At 44.8% G+C, this 22,618-nt stretch overlaps 1 protein-coding gene across 2 annotated transcripts; it reads left to right on the forward strand.

The window, feature by feature from the left end:
* Positions 1-3,106: 3,106 nt before the first annotated feature.
* Positions 3,107-21,271, forward strand: LOC120034131 (integrator complex subunit 1-like). 2 transcript variants are annotated; one of them, XM_038980574.1, is made up of 48 exons: positions 3,107-3,140; positions 3,563-3,644; positions 3,742-4,026; positions 4,143-4,339; positions 4,429-4,566; positions 4,665-4,830; positions 5,108-5,213; positions 5,349-5,535; positions 5,746-5,891; positions 6,193-6,334; positions 8,348-8,524; positions 8,687-8,795; positions 8,864-8,984; positions 9,126-9,203; positions 9,327-9,508; positions 9,633-9,729; positions 9,830-9,921; positions 10,027-10,087; positions 10,192-10,389; positions 10,572-10,701; positions 10,786-10,965; positions 11,136-11,285; positions 11,380-11,559; positions 11,697-11,801; positions 12,025-12,192; positions 12,388-12,499; positions 12,606-12,764; positions 12,896-13,042; positions 13,227-13,325; positions 13,748-13,869; positions 14,164-14,421; positions 14,629-14,788; positions 14,946-15,077; positions 15,629-15,809; positions 16,075-16,204; positions 16,304-16,419; positions 16,544-16,631; positions 16,771-17,042; positions 18,171-18,300; positions 18,413-18,546; positions 18,744-18,936; positions 19,232-19,359; positions 19,496-19,602; positions 19,796-19,909; positions 20,006-20,076; positions 20,199-20,290; positions 20,524-20,633; positions 20,808-21,271. In XM_038980574.1, exons 2-48 carry the CDS (start codon positions 3,587-3,589, stop codon positions 20,921-20,923), a joined length of 6,624 nt encoding a protein of 2,207 aa, XP_038836502.1. In that variant the 5' UTR covers positions 3,107-3,140; positions 3,563-3,586; the 3' UTR covers positions 20,924-21,271. The 2 variants fall into 2 exon arrangements, with proteins under 2 accessions (XP_038836502.1, XP_038836504.1); XM_038980576.1 differs by having other exon boundaries at positions 16,078-16,204; positions 20,808-20,923.
* Positions 21,272-22,618: the final 1,347 nt, after the last annotated feature.

Genomic DNA, 22,618 nt, shown 5'->3' on the forward strand with positions numbered 1-22,618 from the left:
TAGAGAATCCCTATCCCATATACTTTCCCATAATTTTACATTAGAGAATTATCATTTTTTGAGGTAATCTGACCCTAAAATTACTGCCTCACTGGTTAATAGAAGAAACAGCGCCATCTGTCTACCAATGTCCTGTCCTTTCAACATTTCTTTTGAGTTTTGGATTTATTATAGGCTGCATAATGTTGAAGGCTCTGAGCCCAACTATAAACTTGCTTATTCCGCCTTCTTACTAACCACTTACGTTACTGCCCCAAGACCATTCTCATGCAAGACAATATATAGTCTGAGAAGGGTGACAGACATTCTCTTAGGTGAAATGCTTTAGAAAAAAACATGACACATCTCCAAAAATAAACTAGTAGTATCCCCCAACTAAGGACTCCCACAACGTGCTTCTCAGTTGTTCTTGTTGTAAGTCTACAAGAACAAGTCTGGTCATACACTGCATTTTTTTTTTTTTTTTTACAGACAGATCAAATATTCTTCCAAAAATGATTTACTAATTTTAATACTGCATGTTTAAAATGTGTATGTACATGATACACATTAACAGCCTAACTCTAGGGCTCATCTCATTGAACATCCTCAAACTGAGCACAGAGTTGATAAGCAATGCTGACACACCTCAAGGCTGTCAAAAGACCATTTAGTGGCAAAAGATCAGAATTGGGCTGCCTGTGTAAACGCAACCATAGACTGTGCTGCAGAGGTTTGAGAATGGAAAAGGTCAAATTTAAATGGAAGGGTTGTAAATTACTAAATTATATTCATATAATAATCAACTTGCTCCTTACAATATGCATTAATACATTGGTTCAAATCAGGATGTCTTTAGTGAGGACCTCTCCATTACACTGTAAACAATAAGAAAAAAGATTCCCACTAATTTCCTAGCAAAGGAACTGACTAACTCCCATGGAGTTCACCCACTGTAGCTGGGCCTAGAGCCAGGAGGTTGGTGTATGGTTGTATTTCTGTGGAAGACCATTGCCATGGGTGATTCACACATGAGCGTTTTCCTCAGTAGAGGCATATGGACTAAATTGTACATTGATGTGCTGGGATCTCTCATGCAGAGTACATTTAAAGTTGATAGCAAATGCAGCTTATGAGATGAGTAATTACTCAAGTTTGTGTTATGGGTGGTTCTCATTCTAAAGCAATGCCCAAACCTGCTTTATTAGAGCACATCTTGTCAACAGAATTAACATCAGGTTATGTTCGCAATAGTTTATATGCGTCTGTAATCCCCCCCTAAGCATTCTTGTAATTAAAAATATAATTGAATGTGCACTGTGGCATGGGATTGTTTGGCTTGGTGTATAGTTGGGCTGTCGGCAATTCATTATTTTATTGATCATGTGGTCGATTTATTAGAAAAATGTGTCCCCTATGTTCCACTCCAGCAGTGTCGAAGCCTTTACCTGAGGCAGGACTTGTCTGTTCATGTCTTTGTTTTGACTAAATCAATATTACACAGTAGTGTACTGGGATATGAAACAATAAAGATCAGAGGAGGTGTTAGCTTTTATGCCCACGATATCCCACCGATGATGTATGATGCTGAGCTCGGATAAAATTATCTGAGACAAAGAGCCCCCCGACTGTTTACAGAAGGTTGGAAAATGAACCTCCAGCACCCCAACAGACTGTTGATGATTAACATATAAATGATGACTTCACTAACTTCTTCAGTCTAGTTATTAGCAGGGTTGGGGAGTAACTGTTTACATGTAAACTGATTACAAAAAAAGAACTAATCAGTTACGTTACCAGCAAAACATTTTTTTGAAAAACTAGATGATTACTTCTTAAATTACTTTTAAATTCAGAAAGGATGTTTTCTCAATGACATTCAATTCCTCTTTGTCGTATTCTAATGCCTCTTAAAGAGAAGGTAATCCAAACATAACTGAAAGTCATCAGATTAGGTTACTGAGTTTGGGTAATACAAAAGTTAGGTTACTGATTACAATTTTGGACAGATAACTCGTAACTAACAGATTACATTTAGAAAGTAACCTACTCAACCCTGGGTACTAAGTCAAACAAATTAAAAGGTTTGCGATTGTCACAGCAATATGACTACAACATTGACTTTCGCTTCCTGAGGTGCATACAAAATGGGAGATTCTGTTTTAGGTGGATTTCTCCTTAAAAACATTGATTCATAGTTGCCCATGAGTTGTTTCTGAAGAAAGAATACTCACAAACTGTTTTTTCAGGTTTGTGGACTTCCCATGTGACACAGGATTTATATTTGGAACATGACTATCATTAAAGATCCCATGGCACTTATCGTAAGAGTAGGGGTGTTAACCCCGGTGTCCTGGCTAAATTCCCAATCTGGCCCTCAACCATCACGGTCACCTAATAATCCCCAGTTTACAATTGGCTCATTCATCCCCCTCCTCTCCCCTGTAACTATTCCCCAGGTCGTTGCTGCAAATGAGAACGTGTTCTCAGTCAATTTACCTGGTAAAATAACGGATAAATAAAAAATAAAAAAATAAAAAATAAAAAAATGATGTCATCAGATAAATGGAATGTGTATCATGAAAGGAGAGCACAATTGACATGCCGTTTTTCATAAGTAGTAACTGTAACCAGATACAAGAACTAAAGCATTTTCACTAACAAGGCTAGATTACAAGCACATGTTTTTTTTTCAATGTGTGCTTGGTGTGCCTTTCTAGGTGACAGTTCTGTTTTCTTTTGTCTGGCACGAGCATTAATGTATGTTTCCATGCCTGACATCATTGTGAGGATTATTGGAAACCTTATTCCTTTTCCAAAGCTTTTAGGCAAATAGTGCCACCCATAACAACACCCACTGCCAGACATTATTACACTTGGCCTAGGCCTACTTGTGAAACTGGAGAAATTACATTATAGGATAAATACAATTACAATGGGAACATTAGTCATACATTATTTTCATGAAAAATATCTAAATACATTTTTATTAATAACAAAATGCAGATGTTTCTATCCTTAATAGCCTATAGTCTAATCTTCATTTAGTTTGTGATCTGCACAGCACGAGCACATTTTTTATGTTCTTCAACGCTCACCCTTTCACGGGCGGGACTTCCGTTCGAGACGCGGGAACTTCCGTTCGGGAAAACAATATGGAAGTGAGAACGAGTCTATTTCTTTTTGATATTCAATAGTTTGCAATTGCAACAGTCAGTCACAAGTTCCATGCATATTGGAAACGAACTAACACTTAGTTGTTCATCTAACTAGCTTTTTTCCCGATGTAATTGCTTGTAGCTAGCTACTAGCTAGCTCACGTACCTGTAAACGTAGGTAGCCGCTTTCTATAATGCTTCACAATAACATTATATAGCTAACGTTAGCTAGTAGCTACTACTTAGCCCTGCCAGTTTGACAAATGCCAAATGTTTTAGGCACTTTTCGAGGATAAATCCGTTATCGTGATGTGAAAATGCTTTACAAATAGGCAGCCTCGATAATTATTTACCGACCAGTTTCCAGGTAGCTATGCTAACTAGCTATCTGTGTGTCTCATGTTGAAATCTCTGCACCCACACAGTACATGATCGGGCAGTGAGTGTACATGATGAATCGTCCCAAGCCTACAACGATTAGGCGGCCTAGTGCTGTGAAACCCTCCGGTATGTACAGTGTCTAGCTATGTGCACCCACTTTATCTAACTTTTGTCAAACATACAATAATATTACAAGTGTTTCTCTTCCAAATGTTGCCAATAGGTCACCCTCCTCCAGGAGATTTCATAGCATTGGGGTCAAAGAGTGGCGGAGAGTCCAAAGCACCTGCAGTTCTCCTTAAGCCAGTGTCCACCTTACCCACTGATCGTAAACGAGAGACTTCCTCGTCACTTCCATCCTCCTCTGGCCTGTCCGGCCTAGTGAAGCGCCCCAAGATCTCCTCTACCCCTCCTGTCGGCGCCCTAGGACGACTGGCTGATGTGGCAGCAGTGGACAAAAGGGCTATATCGCCTTCGATCAAGGAGCCCTCAGTGGTGCCCATAGAAGGTAGGAAACAGTATCAATTCAAATATTTTTTCAGAGGAATAGGTAGTGGTGAATCCTGATTCTGTGGTGTGCTGTGTGTGACTGTGCATATTACTAGCACAATGGTTCTCTTGCAGTCCCCCCAGCAGTGCTCCTGGATGAGATTGAGAATGCAGAGCAGGATGGAAATGATGATCGCATTGAAGGGTTGCTTTGTGGAGCTGTCAAACAACTGAAGATGAACCGGGCCAAACCTGACATAACACTATACCTCAGCCTCATGTTCCTGGCCAAGATTAAGCCCAATCTCTTTGCCACTGAAGGCATTATTGAGGTGAGATTTGAAACCCAACATTTTACAATCAGTTCCATACAATTGTTATACAGATTTGTTCATGAATTTTTCTATCTGTGCGTGGACAGGCCTTGTGCAGTCTCCTTCGCCGGGATGCCTCCATCAACTTCAAAGCAAAGGGCAACAGTCTGGTGTCTGTGCTAGCCTGCAACCTGCTGATGGCAGCCTATGAGGAGGATGAGAACTGGCCAGAGATCTTTGTCAAAGTGAGAACCACTCATCATTCCTGTTGGATTTCTGTTTGTATTCTAGCTGCGTTGTTACCACTGTTGTGCGCTCTTTAACACGGTCATGTTCCTTTCAGGTGTACATTGAGGACTCTTTGGGGGAGCGAATTTGGGTAGACGGTTCCCATTGTAAGAATTTTGTGGACAATATCCAGACTGCCTTCAGTACCAAAATGCCCCCAAAGAGTATGCTGCTGCAGTTGCAGCCTGACACTGGCCGCTCCGGTGGAGATATCAGTGCAGGTATAGTACTGTATGTATGTACCTACCGGTTTGTTCAGGTGTGAATCCAGGGACATTGGATTTGACTCTTAATCATTACTACGTCATTTAACATTTGGCGGTAGCCTAGCGGTTAAGAGCGTTGGGACAGTAACCGAAAGATTGCTGGTTCGAATCCCCAAGCCGACTAGGTGAAAAGTCTGTCTGTGCCCTTGAGCAAGGCACTTAACCTTAATTGCTCTTCTGAGTCGCTCTGGCTATGAGCGTCTGCTAAATGACTAAAATGTCAACTTTCCAGGGAGCAGTCCTCACCCCTCCACCCCAGATGAGGATGACAGCCAGACTGAATTGCTAATTGCTGAGGAGAAACTTAGCCCTGAAGATGATGGACAAGTTATGCCAAGGTATTTAGGCATAGGCTACTACATATACTCTAGCAGTAATATATTGATTGCCTGTCTGTATTGTCTGTCTGCTTCTACTTAGACCGATCAGTTTATTGGACAGTTTGTGTTCATTCACTCTTCATCTCATCGTAGGTACGAGGAGCTGTCTGAGAGTGTGGAGGACTATGTTCTAGATGTCCTGAAGGACCAGTTGAACCGCAGGCAGCCCATGGACAATGTGTCCCGTAACCTGCTGCGTCTGCTCACTGCCACCTGTGGCTACAAGGAGGTGCGGCTTATGGCTGTGCAGAGGCTGGAGATGTGGCTGCAGAATCCAAAGGTGAGAGGAGGAGTAACACTCAGCTACCCACATCACCTTCACTAGTTAACAGGAATCATCATTTCATTGGCAATCGTGGTCTAAAGTGGACATTAGAGCCATCTCCTTCCAGCCTCAAATCCAGCATGTAAATGCATCTGTTTGCATGAAATTAAATCTGATAGTGAACTAGTGTTCTGTTCTGTATAATGAAGCCTTTTGTCTCTGCAGCTGACCCGTCCAGCTCAGGACCTTCTCATGTCTCTCTGTATGAACTGCAGCTCCCATGGAGCGGACGACATGGAGGTGACCTCCAACCTCATCAAGATCCGCCTGAAACCTAAAGTCATCCTCAATCACTACATGCTCTGTGTCAGGTCTGCAGGTCCTCTCTTATGGCCATATGATTGTTTAGTTTGGATAGTCCCCTACACATGGTTTATAGATGTTCAACTAAGTACCCAGGGGCCTCAACCATAAATCCTAACCCTATCTTCATGTCCTCATCCTGGTTAAACCCAAACCTCAACCCTAACAAGTTGTTGCATATCAACATAGTTGATGTGTTCAATGTAGTTAGTTTGAACATCCTACAGAGGACCATTTATATTTCAAAAGTCTTGGTGCAGAACGCTTTATTCATACACTTAACTGTGCTGTCTGGCCTTTGTTAACCAGGGAGCTACTGAATGCACACAAAGACAACCTGGGAACTATGGTGAAGCTGGTGATCTTTAACGAGTTGTCCAATGCCAGGAACCCCAACAACATGCAAGTCCTTCACACACTGCTCCAGCACAGCCCAGAGCAGGCCCCTAAGGTGAGGGAGTATTCCATGCTGACAAGACAGCTGGGGGAAATAAAAAATGTGTTACTGTGGGGAAAGTTATTATATGTGGCTCACAGTGCTCGAAATTAAGGCTTGTCCATGGCAAATAATAAAAATAAATAAAAAATGAATGTCAGACAACCAGAATATAGATTTTAGTTGTCTGAATGGACAAGTAAAAAAAATCGCTATCAAACAATTGACATTCTGAGTAAATTGCCTATTTCAATCAATATGTTATATTTACACAAAGCAAGAGAACACTGTAGACAGAGCTAACGCCTCGATCACACCAACAGCGTCATTGTGCAAAATGGTACGCTGCAGCATCTGAATATGTGTGCAACAAAAGTTAAACATTCACCTTCTGCTACCATTTCTGTCAAGCCGTCTACGCAAACATAGGTTCAATAAATCCAACCACACAGAACACACCACACTCTACAACGCAATGCTGCAAGGCAAACGCGGCGGTCCATTGGAAAGGAATGTACTTCTGCTGTACTTAAACGCAATGATGCTGTCGGTGTGATCGAGTTGTAAGAGTCTGACTAAAGCAGCACAAAATATCCAGTCAGAATATATATATATTCTCTCTCTCGAATGTCGAATGATCTGGGCCAATAGCCAAAGTCTATTTATATACAGGACACTCCGGTGTCTTATTGTTATAGAAGCCCACATTTTAATTTGATATTAATATGACTTGGCCTATTAAGCCACTCAGTTTAATGCATGCTAGATTTCTCCTGCTGTGCTATTTCATGATCTCAAAGTTTAAGTTGCTTTTAAATAACTCCAAAACAGGGGGAGCCTAAGGTAATAATGAGAGAGAAACAATAGCAAGATATAAAGATCAAATGAGAAATTTGAACAAACCTTACAGTTGAGCAAAGAATTATAAGACGGAGATGATGCATGCATGTGAGGTTGAAAACTAACTTGAAATATCATAAAGCATTAAGTCCAATTAAAGATTAAAGACTGTTTTCCAAACTATTCTAATAAACTATTTAAATGTCCTAAAGTTGCAGATTTTAAATGGGAATAATAATAAAAGCCGGAGTCTTTGCTATTCTCAAACACAGATTTATTTTAGGCCACGGGGTGAAATTGAGCAAACAATACCAAGATGATGAGTCAAAAGAGAACTTATACTACAGCTGATGAAAGCTTCTGAAAGAAAGAATGCAGTGTGTGCAACCTACCTACAATGAATATGGTAGCCTAGGCCTAATAAGAGAGGAAGATGAGGGAATATATGCGAATCAGTTTGTAATCATTTAGTTCTGAGGTAAGCAGAGTTGCTCTGGAGCCCATGATGATCACATGAGCCCATCACATGACGCAACAAGAGCACAGCCAGCATGGCTCGTTGCCTGTGTGTCACTCGCTCCATCTGCCCGCTCACAGACACACAGATGGCCAGATAGGCCTAGGCCTCTACACATTTCTTTCGTGCCACAGCTCCACCTGAGTGGAATAGGCTATTCGAAAAAGATTTGTCTCCCTAAATATCTTTTGTCTTATGTCACGATTTTGCTCGTCCCTCCTGTAGCATGCGATCCAAATGCTTAGCAGTCTTCAAACCAGTATTGACCGTGCTACACACGGCTGTACCTGTCCTCTAATACAGGACTAGTAAAGGCCCAGTACACTACATTCTGATTTTTCACAGGGTGCTGCAGCATCCTCAGCACCGTTTACTTTCTGTTGTAATGCCCTTTTGGCCCATGGTGTTACAGACCTTTTTTTTTGGGGGGGGGGGGGGGGGTGTTGACAAGTGACTTCAGCTTTCGGACAATTAAAACATTTAACGTCAAGCCCGGGTTCAGAAATGGACCTGTATAAGCTTTATTGGCTTTGGATGGAAGTACACGTTTTTATTTTTCTCGGATTGATCGCACTTTTACTTTATTTTTAATAACTGAAACACAAGAAGGAGATGTTGTTTGGAAACCGCTTGTCTTAAAGCTGTCCTCTCCCTTCTGATCCTCTCCTTAGTTCCTGGCCATGGTGTTCCAGGACCTGCTGACCAATAAGGATGATTACCTGCGTGCCTCTCGAGCATTGCTGAGAGAGATCATCAAACAGACCAAGCACGAGATCAACTTCCAGTCCTTCTGCCTGGGTCTGATGCAGGAAAGGAAGGAGGCCACCTACGTCGACATGGAGTTCAAAGTGAGCTCATGATCTTTATATTACTCCCACTTTGTCTCGGTCTCCTGTACCATTAAATAACTCACCCCCTACCTAGTTATATGCCCTTCTGTGCCTCTTCACGAATAACTTCTATGTGTTCCCTGTGGATCTGAGCTCATGCTCTCTGTCTGTTTTCCACAGGAACGCTTTGTGATCCAGGTCACAGACCTGCTCACGTGCTCCATGATGCTGGGCATCACAGCTCAGGTCAAGGAGGCTGGCGTTGCATGGGACAAAGGAGAGAAGAAGAGTAAGTTCTTGTAGTTCTCTGGTTGTTGTCGATGTGGGCATTTTGAACATCCCTTTTGTCTGTTTCAGATCTGGATGGTCTGAGATCCTTTCAGAATAATATCGCTGCCATTCAGAGGGATGCTGTGTGGTGGCTTCACTCTGTTGTTCCCACTATTGCCAAAGTGCCATCCAAGGACTATATACACTGGTATGTGTTTGGGAGTTTTCATGCCACTTTGATTGTTCAAAAAGATAAACATAGGGGGAGCTAATAAACATCCTACAGTAGTTACTTAAGATAATTTTCATTACATGGGTAGAATAATTTACTTGTGTTTCTTTTCCACAGTCTTCACAAGGTGCTTTTCACAGAGCAACCAGAGACCTACTACAAGTGGGATAACTGGCCGCCTGAGAGCGACAGAAAGTGAGCATCTCTTCCCAACCTTTGTTTTCGATTTGTTTTATTCATGTCTGTCTGTCCCTGCTGTCTGTCCCTGCTGTCTCTCCCTGCTCCGTTGACATCACTTAAATGTTTTGCCTCCGCCAGTTTCTTCCTGCGGCTGTGCTCTGAAGTGCCTCTGCTGGAGGACACTCTGATGCGCATCTTGGTCATCGGACTGTCCCGTGACCTGCCTCTGGGCCCGGCCGACGCCATGGAGCTGGCGGACCACCTGGTGAAGAGGGCGGCCGGGGTCCAGTCCGATGGTACAACATCTGCAACAGCAATGGGTAAGTGGAGTTTACTTACAGTAGTTAACATTTTCATGAAAAGACATGACGTTGAGGGAACTTTTTTTATTTGGCTTCACATAACGAGGGATATTTCGCTTGTTTCCTGGTTTTGCTTTTGTAGATCTGGATGTGTTGAGAGTGGAGCGGATCCAGCTGATTGACGCAGTGCTGAACCTGTGCACCTACCACCACCCAGAGAACATTCAGCTGCCTGCGGGGTACGCTGCTCTCTCTTAGTGTAATTAATCAACTTGCCAGCCTGCTTTGAGTCGATGTTCATGTCGTTTTCTGTAAATAACACGTTTGATATTTTTCAAGCTATACTCCTCCGAACCTGGCGATAGCCACACTCTACTGGAAAGCATGGCTCCTGCTACTTGTGGTGGCCGCTTTCAATCCACAGAAAATAGGTATGAGTCTCAATCATGTTTCCCTACAAATCATTAGTGTATGTATTAGAACCTTAGCCACAGGTTTTATCTTTTTGTTACAATCAACCATGTATTTCTCTCCAGGCTTGGCTGCCTGGGATGGCTATCCCACACTGAAAATGCTCATGGAGATGGTTATGACAAAGTAAGTCACAAGTATGAAACGTTTATCAGTTTAAACCCAACACATACCAGACTAACTACTCAACAAACCTTATCTTTCTCCTCCCCCTTTTTCCTGCTTGGCAGTAACTACTCCTACCCTCCATGCACGGTGGCCGATGAGGAGACCAAGACTGAGATGATCAACAGAGAGCTGCAGGTGTCCCAGAGAGAGAAGCAGGAGATCCTGGCCTTCGAGAGCCACCTGGCAGCTGCCTCCACTAAGCAGACCATCACAGAGAGCAACAGCCTGCTGCTGTCTCAGCTCACCAGTCTGGACCCACAGTAAGACTCCTGCTTCATACCTGCACCTTGTAGACTACTTTTAGGGACTGTTCCTAGACGCAGATTGTCAAAATGCATACTAAATGGAGAATCTCCATTGAATGGGCTTTTTTAGGCCATGACTAGGCTTAATCTGGGTCTGGGAAACCGACCCATTTTGTTCATTTGTTTCTTTTTTCTAGGGGGCCCCCTCGCAAACCCCCACCCGCAGTCCAGGAGCAGGTGAAGAGCCTTAACCAGTCCCTTCGCCTGGGTCACCTCCTCTGTCGCTCTCGCAACCCTGACTTCCTGCTCAACATCATCCAGAGACAGGTAAACAAGAGCACATCCTCCCTCGCCAATAGAAAGTATTCTCTCTGGAAGGAACTCTACAACTGTGTTCTATGTTTTCCCCAGGCCTCCTCTCAGTCAATGCCCTGGCTGGCTGACCTGGTGCAGTCCAGTGAGGGGTCCTTGGATGTGCTGCCCGTGCAGTGCCTGTGTGAATTCCTGCTTCACGATGCTGCAGATGACAACTTGCCCATCGAGGATGACGAGGAAGGAGAGAGCAAAGAGCAGAGAGCCAAGAAAAGACAAGTATGCTGCCGTTTCTCAACAGCGATCATGTTTTTGTTTGTTTTGAATGGCTTTTGTGGCTAGAGAAATCACTGACTCCAGCATCTCAAAGGATACGCTTGTCACGTTTTATTTCATCCACACAAACCAACAAATGCCATTTTTTTCTGTTGTCTCTCTCGCTACACCAGAGGCAACAAAAGCAGAGGCAGCTCCTTGGACGGCTGCAGGATCTGCTGTTGGGTCCTAAAGCTGACGAACAGACCACGTGTGAGGTGTTGGACTACTTCCTGCGCCGCCTCAGCTCTTCTCAAGTGGCATCAAGAGTCCTGGCTATGAAGGTGCATTATAAGAGACAGGACACACACTAATATGACTGTTTCATTGATTTACTGAGATGTATTCATCTACTTTGGCTGTTCTGCTGTTGTTCAGGGTCTGTCTCTGGTGCTGACTGAGGGGGGTCTGAAGGATGGAGAGGAGAGGGACCAGCCCATGGATGAGGACTCCAGAGATGCTGAGCTCCTGCCAGGGTACCAGTGGCTCCTGCAGGACCTCCCCAAGCTTCCCCTGTTCGACAGCGTCCGGGGCATGACCTCCACCGCTCTGCAGCAGGTCAGTGGGGAACTGGTCTAGATCGTTCGTACCAATGTGAACTGTATTTGGCCTCATTGTCAGGTTGTAGATGACAGAGTTTTTTTTCGCTGAAGGGATGTGGTAAGAATGTGTGTTGTGTTTCTGTTCTTCCCCAGGCCATCCACATGGAGACAGACCCACAGACCATCAGCGCCTACCTCATCTACCTGTCCCAGCATGCACCAGTGGAGGAGCAGGCGTCTCACAATGACCTCGCTCTGGTAGCCCTGACACCTTTTTTCCTCAGTCATACCTCCTATTATATACCTGGGCTGTGTGTTCAGTCGAGCACCCCGTAGCAAAACGTTTTGCATGGAGAACTAAAGTCTGTGTTCTTATTGAACAAGTTCAGGTAGTTTCAAAACGTTTTCTTCCCCACTGAACACGACCCTGTATTGCCTTAATAGTTAGATACTGAGATGGGTTTGATTTGTGATCCTCTAGGATGTGGCCCGTCTGATTGTCGAGCGCTCCACCATCATGAACAGCCTGTTCTCCAAGTACTCCTGCCGGCCCGAGTCAGACGCTGTGCTCTCGGCCCTCATCTCCATCTTCTCCAGCTACATCAGGAGGATGAGGAAGACCAAAGAGGGAGAGGACCTCTACAGCTGGGTGAGGATTGGATCTTTACTGGGAGGGGTGGGGGCTAACCTTACGTTTTCTACATCTAAATGGAACACGGTTTCAGACTGATGGTTGCATATTGGTAGACCCTTAGCGATCATTTCAACTAGAGGTGCTTGCTGTCAATACAGTTGTCACTGAAATTACATTACTCCTTTGACCTTTGACTATTGAACTCTATAGTCAGAATCTCAGGACCAGGTGTTTCTGCGTTGGACCACAGGGGAGACGGCCACCATGCACATCCTGGTGGTCCATGCCATGGTCATTCTCCTGACGCTCGGGCCACCCAAAGGTATGTATCTCTGAATACCACACTTGTTGTTACAAACATGGCCTGTCTACTGTACCTCGGTGTGTGTTTTCAGTGTATAGTATGATTCATGTGTCTCTGTTCTCAGAGGAGAGTGACTTCTTCAACCTCCTGGACATCTGGTTCCCCGACAAGAAACCCCTCCCCACCGCCTTCCTGGTGGACACCTCCGAGGAGGCCCTGCTGCTACCTGATTGGTTGAAGCTGAGGATGATCCGGTCAGAGGTCGCACGATTGGTGGATGCAGGTACGAGTCCAAACGCATTTTAAATACATGTAGGGAGAAGTGTACATGGTGTAGGCCTAACAGAGTAAAATACGACCGTATATAAAAATATACAATTCTGGTATTTGTGATACAATGTCTGTCCTCTGCAGCGCTGCAGGATCTGGAGCCCCAGCAGCTGCTGCTGTTTGTCCAGTCGTTTGGCATCCCCGTGTCCAGTATGAGTAAACTGCTGCAGTACCTGGACCAGGCCGTATCCCACGACTCACAGACACTGGAACAGAACATCATGGACAAGAGTGAGAGAGCTTGACCACAAACTATCCTACTACACTATATCTATTCCACGTGGATAATGTTTGCCTCAGTTATGTAGGTAGTGCTCATATAATTTATTCCTGAAGATTCTGTGCATAAATCTGACTATTTAGTGCTGACGGTATATTGTCTATTCCTGATGATTCTGTTTGTCCTGTGCTACAGACTACATGGCTCATCTGGTGGAGGTGCAGCATGAGCGAGGCGCCACAGGGGGGCACACTTTCCACGGGTTGCTCAGCTCCTCTCTTCCTCCTCGCAGAGGTCAGTCAGGGAAAGGGGGATACCTAGTCAGTGGTACAACTGAATGGTTTCAACTGAAATGTGTCTTCCGCATTTAACCCAATCAGAGAGGTGCGAGGGGCTGCCTTAATCGACATCCACGTCTTCAGCGCCCAGGGAACAGTGGGTTAACTGCCTTGGTCAGGGGTAGAACGATAGATTTGTACTTTGTCAGCTCGGGATTCGATCCAGCAACCTTTCGGTTACTGGCCCAACGCTCCTACCCGCAAGGCTACCTGCCACCCCATACAGTCTCATACTACTACTACGTGATTACATTTGTTTATGCCTCTCTGGGTTACATTTCTTATAAAGGTTTTGGAACAGCCCAGTAAAAACACAGTTTTGGTATTTTGGGTCCATACCTGTCAATAACCCGAAGACTATGATGTTTAACCTTACAGATAGTACTGAGGTGAACAGAGCCAAAGTTACCGTGGAAACTCCTAGTGGCTCCTTGAAGATGAGAGCCAATCAGATCCCAGTGATTGGGCCTGAGGATGACCTCACCGGCATGTTGCTTCAGGTAGGAATGTATCTCTGCCTGGAGATGGATGACACATTAATATCTGTCTGAAGTCATTTTTGAAGTTTATGGAGCAAATAATTTTTTCTCTCCGATTTCATCAACCATTTTCTTGTAGTTTGTCTAATAAAACAGACACCGAGGCTTTTTAAAACATACATCCACAAGTAGCCTACAGTGAAGTGATTGATTATCCTAGCTGACAGAGTTGTTTGGTTAGTACTGTAGTCAGATCTACCACCTGTTTTCAGAGTGCTGACTGAGGATCTAATACTTTTGGCTTTGTCTCCACAGATGTTCCCTCTGAAGGTGGACCTCCGCAGGCCCATCCCCCCTCCCCGTCCCCTCTCCCTGGCCCTGCAGCAGGCTCTGGCACAAGAGCTGGTGCGTGCCAGACAGAGGGGGCACCCCCAGCAGGGTGGGGTGGCAGTGCGTCTCCTACAGGCCCTGGCTGCCCTGCTCAGCTCTGCCCACGCTGGGTCCCTCGTCATGGCCATGAACCGCAGCCACGCCCTTTCCTGCCCCATGCTGCGCCAGCTGCACCTCTACCAGGCATGATTGATTTACTCTGCTGTCCTTCGCAACAGTGCTGCATCTGTCTCTCTCTGTAGCCTATATATGTATGTGTTTCATCAGTGACCACTACGACAGAATACATGCATGTCTGTCATTACACCAAACAGATGTGAATGTATTGGGTTGTATTTTTAACGTGTGTTTTTCTCCTTCTCTCGGTCTTCCTCCATCTCTTCTACTCAGCGGCTGGTGTCGCAGGACGTGGCCTTCTCATCTCTCTTCTTCAAGGCTGTCATGGAGATGATGACATGGTTGGAGAACCCGGCCGTGGAGGCGGGGCCGCTGCGGGCCCTGCTCAAGTCCTTCGCTGGACAGTATTCCCAGAAGCACCGGCTCACTGATGGTGAATGCTCTTTATCATGTCCTTGGCTGCGTACAAATGATACCCCATTGCACATATATATATTTATGATACAGACACGCGTACTTGGGCCTAGTCACAGATAGTCAAGTAATCCACTGTTAACGGTGTGATAACTGACTATGCCTATCCTCTGCAGTTCGTACAGGCTTCCTCCACCTGGCTGAGGCCCTGGCTTATCGGAGGGACTCCGATGTGGCCGTGAGGGCTATAATCGCCACACTGAAGGCAGGGGAGAGATGTAACGCAGAGCCGGAACTGATAGGCAAAGGTATGGTACTTTAGTGCGTCGTTGACTCTCTCTCTCAGGCTAGAACATCAACTATCCTCACTATTTCTGCCCCAGTTTGGATGTGGTGGCTGACGTTACGCAATTTCCCCAGATCTGTTGTTTCACCGCCTCTGAGTCTCTGTTTTTCCTTTTGGTGACCTGTTCCTTTATGAGTTTATAAGCTCTTCTCTGAAACCAAACCAGACCAGCGGCTTCCAGTTTGTTTATGTCCAATATGGGCTCAGGTCTCCATCAAGCCCAGATGAAGGATTCTTTTGACTTTAAACTGGTTGCGGCCAAGCTGGTGATCTAGGTTACGCAGAAATGCGATAATGGTAGTTGGTAGTTCATAGTTTTGGTGTGTGGTTTTGGCTTGCCCCTACAATGTTTTATTTTTCCTCTGAATCACAAGATTTTTCCTGAGCTCAGCATCATGGCCAGGTTTGTTTTTGTTTTTTAACTTCTGAATGTTCCCGCCGTAGCTGATGGAATGGCACAACCATCACATCACATGACAGCTTGTAACACTCAGTACTGTTTGTTGTTTCCAGTGTTACAGGGGCTAGTGGAGGGGAAGTCTCCATATTTGGAGGAACTTCTGGCCTTGCTAATGACTATTGGAACAGAGACGGGGACCGGCTCTACCACCGCAGGCCCTGTTGCCATGGTGATAGCGCTGCTTCTCCAGGAGACTGAAGAGCAAGCCGTGAAAATGGAGGTGGATACAAACAAGTAAGCATGTAAATTCTATCACGCCTAAAATCATTCAAAACATGTATTTTTGCCCTTACTCAAACAACAACATACACATCTGGTTAACTGTGGCATTGATCTCATAGAGAACATTTTGTTTGTCTGTTTATGACTTTTGTAATGCCTTAGAAATATTACTATTGTATGTTTAATAATCAGCACTTTGTTTGACTGAGGGATTGTATAGATTCATCTTTCATGTAGCCTGACCTTGAGCCTGTCAATCTATTCACTTCCCTTTCAGCAGCAGCTCTGAGGTGACAAAGACTGGGTCCAGCTCAGGGCTGCTTGTTGATTGGCTGGGACTTCTTGACCCTGAGGTCACATCTGTGTGTCCCGACCTTCAGCGGAAGCTGCTCTTTGCTCTCAACAAGGTAATCTCAGCAAATATCTGTGTGTGTGTGTGTGTGTGTGTGTGTGTGTGTGTGTGTGTGTACGTACTTCACCACCTTACTTCATGTGGTTTATTCCAGGGTAAAGGAACTCCCTCCTACAGACCATACCTTCTGGCATTGCTGACCCATCAGTCCAACTGGACAACTCTTCATCAGTGCATCAGTGCTCTTCTCAGCAAGCAGCAAGACCAACGGTCAGTCAATATATCAATCCCAAATCATTACCTTCAGCAGTAGTAGTCACACTGACAGTGTTTCCCAAACAGTGAAAGTTGTATTGTAATATTCTGTAATGGTGTTGTGTATGCTGTTTTCCAGACTGGACCCATCTTCTGCTCTGGACTTCCTGTGGGCCTGCAGTCACATCCCTCGTATCTGGCAGGGCCGGGACCAGAAGACCCCACAGGTAGCACAGTACTCCAGTCTAGCCCTCAAATAATGACTTCAATGAATCCAGTCACATGACACAAACCAGAGAACACTGTTCCCCCTCAGCCTGACTGCTTCCAACACTTCTCTCTTGTGCTCGCTCCCTCTCTCTCCAGAAACAGACAGATACGTTTGTCCTGCGGTTGAACCCGGAGGAGCTTATCAGTCTGGTGGACCTCATCATGTCAGAGTCTGAGCTCAACAGCCGCGGCGACTCCTCCCCCCCTGCCAGCGCCGCCGTCAATGCCAAGAGCACCCTGGACCACACCTCCTGCTCCCTCATCCAGTCACGGCTGCCCCTGCTCCACAGCTGTTGCCATGGCGACCTGGAGAGAGTGAAGAAAGTCTCGGAATACCTCATCAACTGCACAAAGAAATGGGGAGACAGGTATGGGTGGGTTGTTGGCTCTTGGACTGACATACTTAGTCAGGCTTGTCCAATGGGAGTTTAATACTATTTACAGGGTGATCTGTTGCTATGTGATCTACTTTAGACAGAGACACCCTCTCTCTTAATACCCCATCTGTTCCTTCAGCAACAGCAGACATGACACTCCATAATATTTTGGTCTCATAAGGTTCAATAAAGTGCCCACAGTTAATTTAGTTAGACATATTTGTCACCTTCCCTAATTAGCCCCAGTATTGAATTTGGTCTTTGGCCTCTTTAAACCGAGCTGATAAACTTGGGGCCACATCACTAGACTACCCCCGGACGGAACAGTTGAAATTCACAGACTGAATATTCTGTCAGACACAACGCTGTGTGGACCAGGGGAAAGGCGATAATTAGGTCTATTGGTGTGAAATTAAAACGACCAGAAGTCGTGTGTTCTGTGATCTCTTTAAAGGCTCAGTGTATTATAATAAAGCCAAGAGGATTAGGGCTGCAGCTCTACACGTGCTGCCTGTGTTGTGGATTCCCGCTCCGACTTAGCTGCCTGTCAGAGATCAGGGTGCAACTTCTCTTTATGGAAGCCAAACCTTCTTTCATGAGTCTGCCTCTGGTTATTAAACCAATTGTAATGGGGAAACTCTGGCCAAGGTCAAGCAGCAAAATTATCTATCCAATTACAATATTTTTAAGCACAGCTAAGCTGTCTTGTACATATAGTTGCGACTGAAAACATGGGTTGCTTAAAACCCGTCTTACAAAGCAGACTGTTTGGCCTTGTGTGGGATAAACATTTCCCTGTGTGATAGGCATTCTCCTCACAGCCTCTTCTTTTAAGGCTCATCGCTAGATTAGCTGGTGTTTATCCCAATTTACATGATAGTTGTTGAGGAGACAGTGGAATCTGACTCTTGGTCAAGGTTGTTGCTGTTTATGGAAAACCCCGCCAGTGATGACCAGCGAACACACATCCTGTTGATTCGTAGACGGTCTGACGTGTATGAGCCAAGTAACGAGGCCTCCATCAGACGAGAGCATTGTAGTAGGAGACCATTGTGACTGTCTGCTGTGTGGAAACTGTCGTCTGATGTTTGCTAGCTGACTCCATTGTGTGTTCCTTAGTGTGATGAGTAAGCGGTGCCAGAACCTCCTGCTCCAGCTCTACCTGCACTTCCCAGAGGTCATCCAGCACGTGACCTTACCTGACGCCACCCTGAGCAGCGAGGGGGCCGCCGACGGCACCACATGCAAGGTAGACTAGACCTTCAGCTGGCTCAGTCTCTTAACTGTTTCTCAAAGCCATTGGCTGACACAGAAGCCGTCATGGAGGTCTTAAGGACTGATGTGTGATCCCTCCCTTTCAGCACGACGTCCTGGTTCACCGTCTGGTCACGTTGCTAGGCGATACGGGAGACACAAAGTCGGCTGAGAACCGGATGTCAGACGCTAACCTGGCCTGCAGGAAGCTGGCTGTGTCCCACCCTGTCCTCCTCCTCAGGTGAACACCATGCTCATTACAAACGTAGTGTTGGACATATGAATTCAATGCACCTCTTATGGTAGATTGTAGCTCCATGGCGACGTTCACTGATGTGATTTTAAAATCACCCTGTGAATGTTTTTGTTCTCACCTTTGCTGTAGTAAGGTGGAAACGTCTGGAGAATGATCACAGCTTACCTTTCTTAACTTTCCAGACACTTGCCGATGATCGGAGCGCTTCTCCACGGACGCATCCACCTCAACTTCCAGGAGTTCCGGAGCCAGAACCACCTGACATTCTTCAGCAACGTGCTGGCCATCCTGGAGCTGCTGCAGCCGTTAGTGTTCCACAGTGAACACCAGAGGGCGCTGCAGGACTGCCTGCTCTCCTTCATGAAGATCCTGCAGGTGAGGGAATGAACACGGAGCGCACTCACAGATCAGCCTCAGGGTGTTACAGTTGGTTTAATGACATTTGCTTGTGTTTTTCTTTTTAGCGTTTCATAGGCATTTGACTTCTCGTCTGTGGGGAAAGAATAGATTGTTGCCACTGTTACAGCTGTGGTTGGCTGGATATCTTGACTAGATCTAATGTGTTTTCACAGAACAGTAGTATTTCCACAAGGTCAACTGCTTTGTGCATTTAAAATAACTATCTTATTGATCATGGAGTTAATAATGTTGTGGTCCATATTCCCTGCAGAACCTCAGGAGACCTCGTATGCATCCGTTGGCCGTCTTCAGTAAATATGTGCAGTTCATTCAGAAGTACATTACCCACGATGCAGCATCAGCCATTCCCTATCTACAGAAGCATTCCGATATCCTACAGTAAGTCATTGAGCTGGGTTTTTAAAAAGTGATTATTGAGACATTAGGATTGGCAACACCATTGCAGTAATGTTAGTTGTTATTTCACATTGTGTGGAGCAGCGAAGGAGTGACTTGTTTTTCTCTGTCCCATTAGGGGGCTCTCGTCAGAGCACCCTGACCTGCTGCTCAAGTCCCTGTTGGCTGGCCTCACCCTGCCTGTGAAGACTGGCTCCTCTGACAGCTCTGCTGAGGACAGAGATGGTAAGCTTATCCGCTCGTGAAAATTTTGCCTTGAATGAAAAAACAGAAGTGAATCAAAACACATCAACAATTTGGCAAATGAAAAAATATACAATATATTAGTTACACATTTTGACTGCGTACAGATACATACGAATCAACCATCTCGCTAAATGTGGTGTTTTTGACATGTCTCTGGGTTTCCTCCGATCAGATGAGTCGTCCTCTGGTTCCCTGCCCATGGTCAGTATCTCAGCCTCCGTTCCGCTGACTGCAGCTGACATGACCAAGTACCTGAAGAAGATCTCCAGGGAAGAAGCCATTGAAGGTCATTAACGTATAATACACTCTCAGGTCAGTTTAACACGTAACTTCAGGGATTTTGCTGAACTTCACCAACATTTTGCTCCCCTCTGTGTTTCAGACGTGCTGGAAGTTCTGATCGAGGTGGAGGACAAGTCCAAGAGGAATCCTGAGATCATCCAGTACTTCACTGTAAATTTGCCTTCTAATAACACACCTTTATTATGAACAAATAATCCCCCAACACACACTCTGCTTGGCACCACTCTGTACAGTATAAGTGAACAGGTTTTCATTGCCTTCCCTGCCCTCAGAATGACCTGCGGAGACTGATGAGTTCTACTGAGGAGTTGTGCCGTAACATGGCCTTCAGCCTGGCCCTGCGCTGCATCCAGAACAACCCGTGGTAAGATCAGAATGCTGACACCTCTAGGATTTCTCTGCTTATTTTTATAGGAATCTAGAGAGAGAGCGCTCCAGTTGTCTGACTGGATATTAATTTATTGATGCATTGTCTAGGAATGTTTAGCTGCAAATGTTGCTGTAGTGGTAACTGTAAGGTGTTGTCTCAGTTGTCTTTCATGTCAAATAATGTTATGTGTCCTAAGTAAGATGTGTGTTTTTTTGCTGCTTTTGCAGCACTGCAGCAGACTTTCTGCCCACCTTCATGTACTGTATGGGCAGCGGGAACTTTGACGTGGTGCAGACAGCGCTTAGGAACCTGCCAGAATACGTGCTGCTCTGTCAAGGTATGATTGTCCCATCTTCTCAGCACTACACAGCTTCTGTGCTTGGTCTTTATTATGGATCTAAACTCACAAGTTGGAAAGTAAACTGTTCTGTGTTTTCAAGATGTATAAGGATTCATGCTCAAAGAAAAAAAATGTTTTTTTTGTTTTGTTTCGTTGTGCTTTTCTCCTCAGAGCATGCAGACATCTTACTCCACAAGGCCTTCTTGGTGGGGATCTATGGGCAGATTGACACCAGCTCTATGATCTCTGAGTCCATGAAGGTCCTGCACATGGAGGCAACAACATGAGGACCCGGAGGTACAAGTCCTTCTCCTCTGACGGGAGGCAGTGTCACCATAACGTTTTTGTACAGTAGATTTAGACTCGTGTCATACACAACTGCTCTGTTCTTTTTATCCATTTGGTCAACTCATCAGGATTTATTGATTGATACGAACTGATTCTTTGATTCGAAGGTAATATCGAAGTATTCAAAAGATGGTGAAATATGATTATTGTAAAAAAAGAAATAAAAATGTCACTCATGCTTGTTTTGCAGTGGTAGTGCTTCTATTATTTTAGCCAGTATTCATTATTTCTATCTAACAACCAATGTCAGAAATTGTATTTTTTTAAATTAAAATAACTTTTGAAATGTTGGATTTTTGTCTCTGAAATATAATAGAAATAACATCACATAAAACCAGGGTGCCATATGATGTCTTTTCTGTTGTTTCTAACCTCAGAGTTCATACTATAATGGTGTCTGTGCTGCATGTTTAAACATTTAACAGAGAAGTCTGTTACCAGCATAAATTGTGTAGCATAATCTTTGGAATTTCAGCAGAACTAATTATTGCTTTTGGGCATCAACATTTCACCACCTCAAACAAGAGAACTAGAGCAACAGTTAATGGAGCAAGACCCTGGTGCCTTCATATTCCATTCATTCTCTGAGCCAGATCATGTTTGAAATGGCTGTCATAGTTATGCACTCTTTTCACTGGGGTGTAGAAGACAAATTAAAGGCATGCGATGGAAACCAATTTGCCATGAAAGTGTGAATTGTTTTGCCCAGTGCCACTGACTTCATCAGGAAACCCTCTCGAGGGAGTCAAAGGGGTAGACGAAACAACGTGCATGGCATGCAGGTAACCCAGCTAAGTGTTCCTTCCTCACCCATTTATGGGAAATTAACCAAGGCAGTAATTGTTCAATCACACAGACCAAAGCGCTGTTTTGAAGGCTGCATGTGGGCAGGCTGTTTTGGCCAGCACTGAAATGTACTTTGCTGGTGTTGGATTGCATGGTGGGACATGGGGAGGAAGCAGTTGGTTAGTGATGGGAGAATCCTATGTGAAGGTGGAACATGCCCACACTGGTGGGTCAGGGGATGCTGTTGTCCGTTGGGACTGACAGCCACTCTACATACTGCGCACATGGGGCTGATGAAAGCAGCCTCCTTCAATGAGGTCCACACATGTCCAATGATCTGCTCCCCGCTACCCTTTTAACGTCATAATTGATGGGAAGCTAGGGGTGGAAATGTCTTCAAATGTTCAAGTGATTCTGCCACCATTATGGTTTTCACCGTTATTCGTGCTGCTGTGAATAATCAATTGGATACAAATTGGAATGAAATAGACTCTTGGATGGGTTGACTAAATGTCCAAATATGTTTCTTATTGCTTGTAGTGCAAACAATTGTGCTACAATTTGTTCACAAAAAAGCCTCTTGTATTATTTAGTTTGTATTTGAAAACATGTTACCTCACATTTTGTTTTGAGTGTATTTTTTATCTCTATACTTTTCCAATTTTGTTAGAGTTAAAAAGCTATAGATTTCTATGTACTGCAATGATTCTACTTGTCTGTGCTCTCCTCCCACTGTTTGTTTTTTGGTTAATGAGTTAATTGCACCTGTAAGGTGTTCTATAGTACACACTGAGTCTGGAGTTGAAAGTGTTTGTGGTTATCCATCAGCTAGCAACAGATGCCATAGC

The sequence above is a fragment of the Salvelinus namaycush genome, chromosome 41 (assembly GCF_016432855.1).
Source record: "Salvelinus namaycush isolate Seneca chromosome 41, SaNama_1.0, whole genome shotgun sequence".
In the NCBI taxonomy this organism is placed as follows: domain Eukaryota; kingdom Metazoa; phylum Chordata; class Actinopteri; order Salmoniformes; family Salmonidae; genus Salvelinus; species Salvelinus namaycush.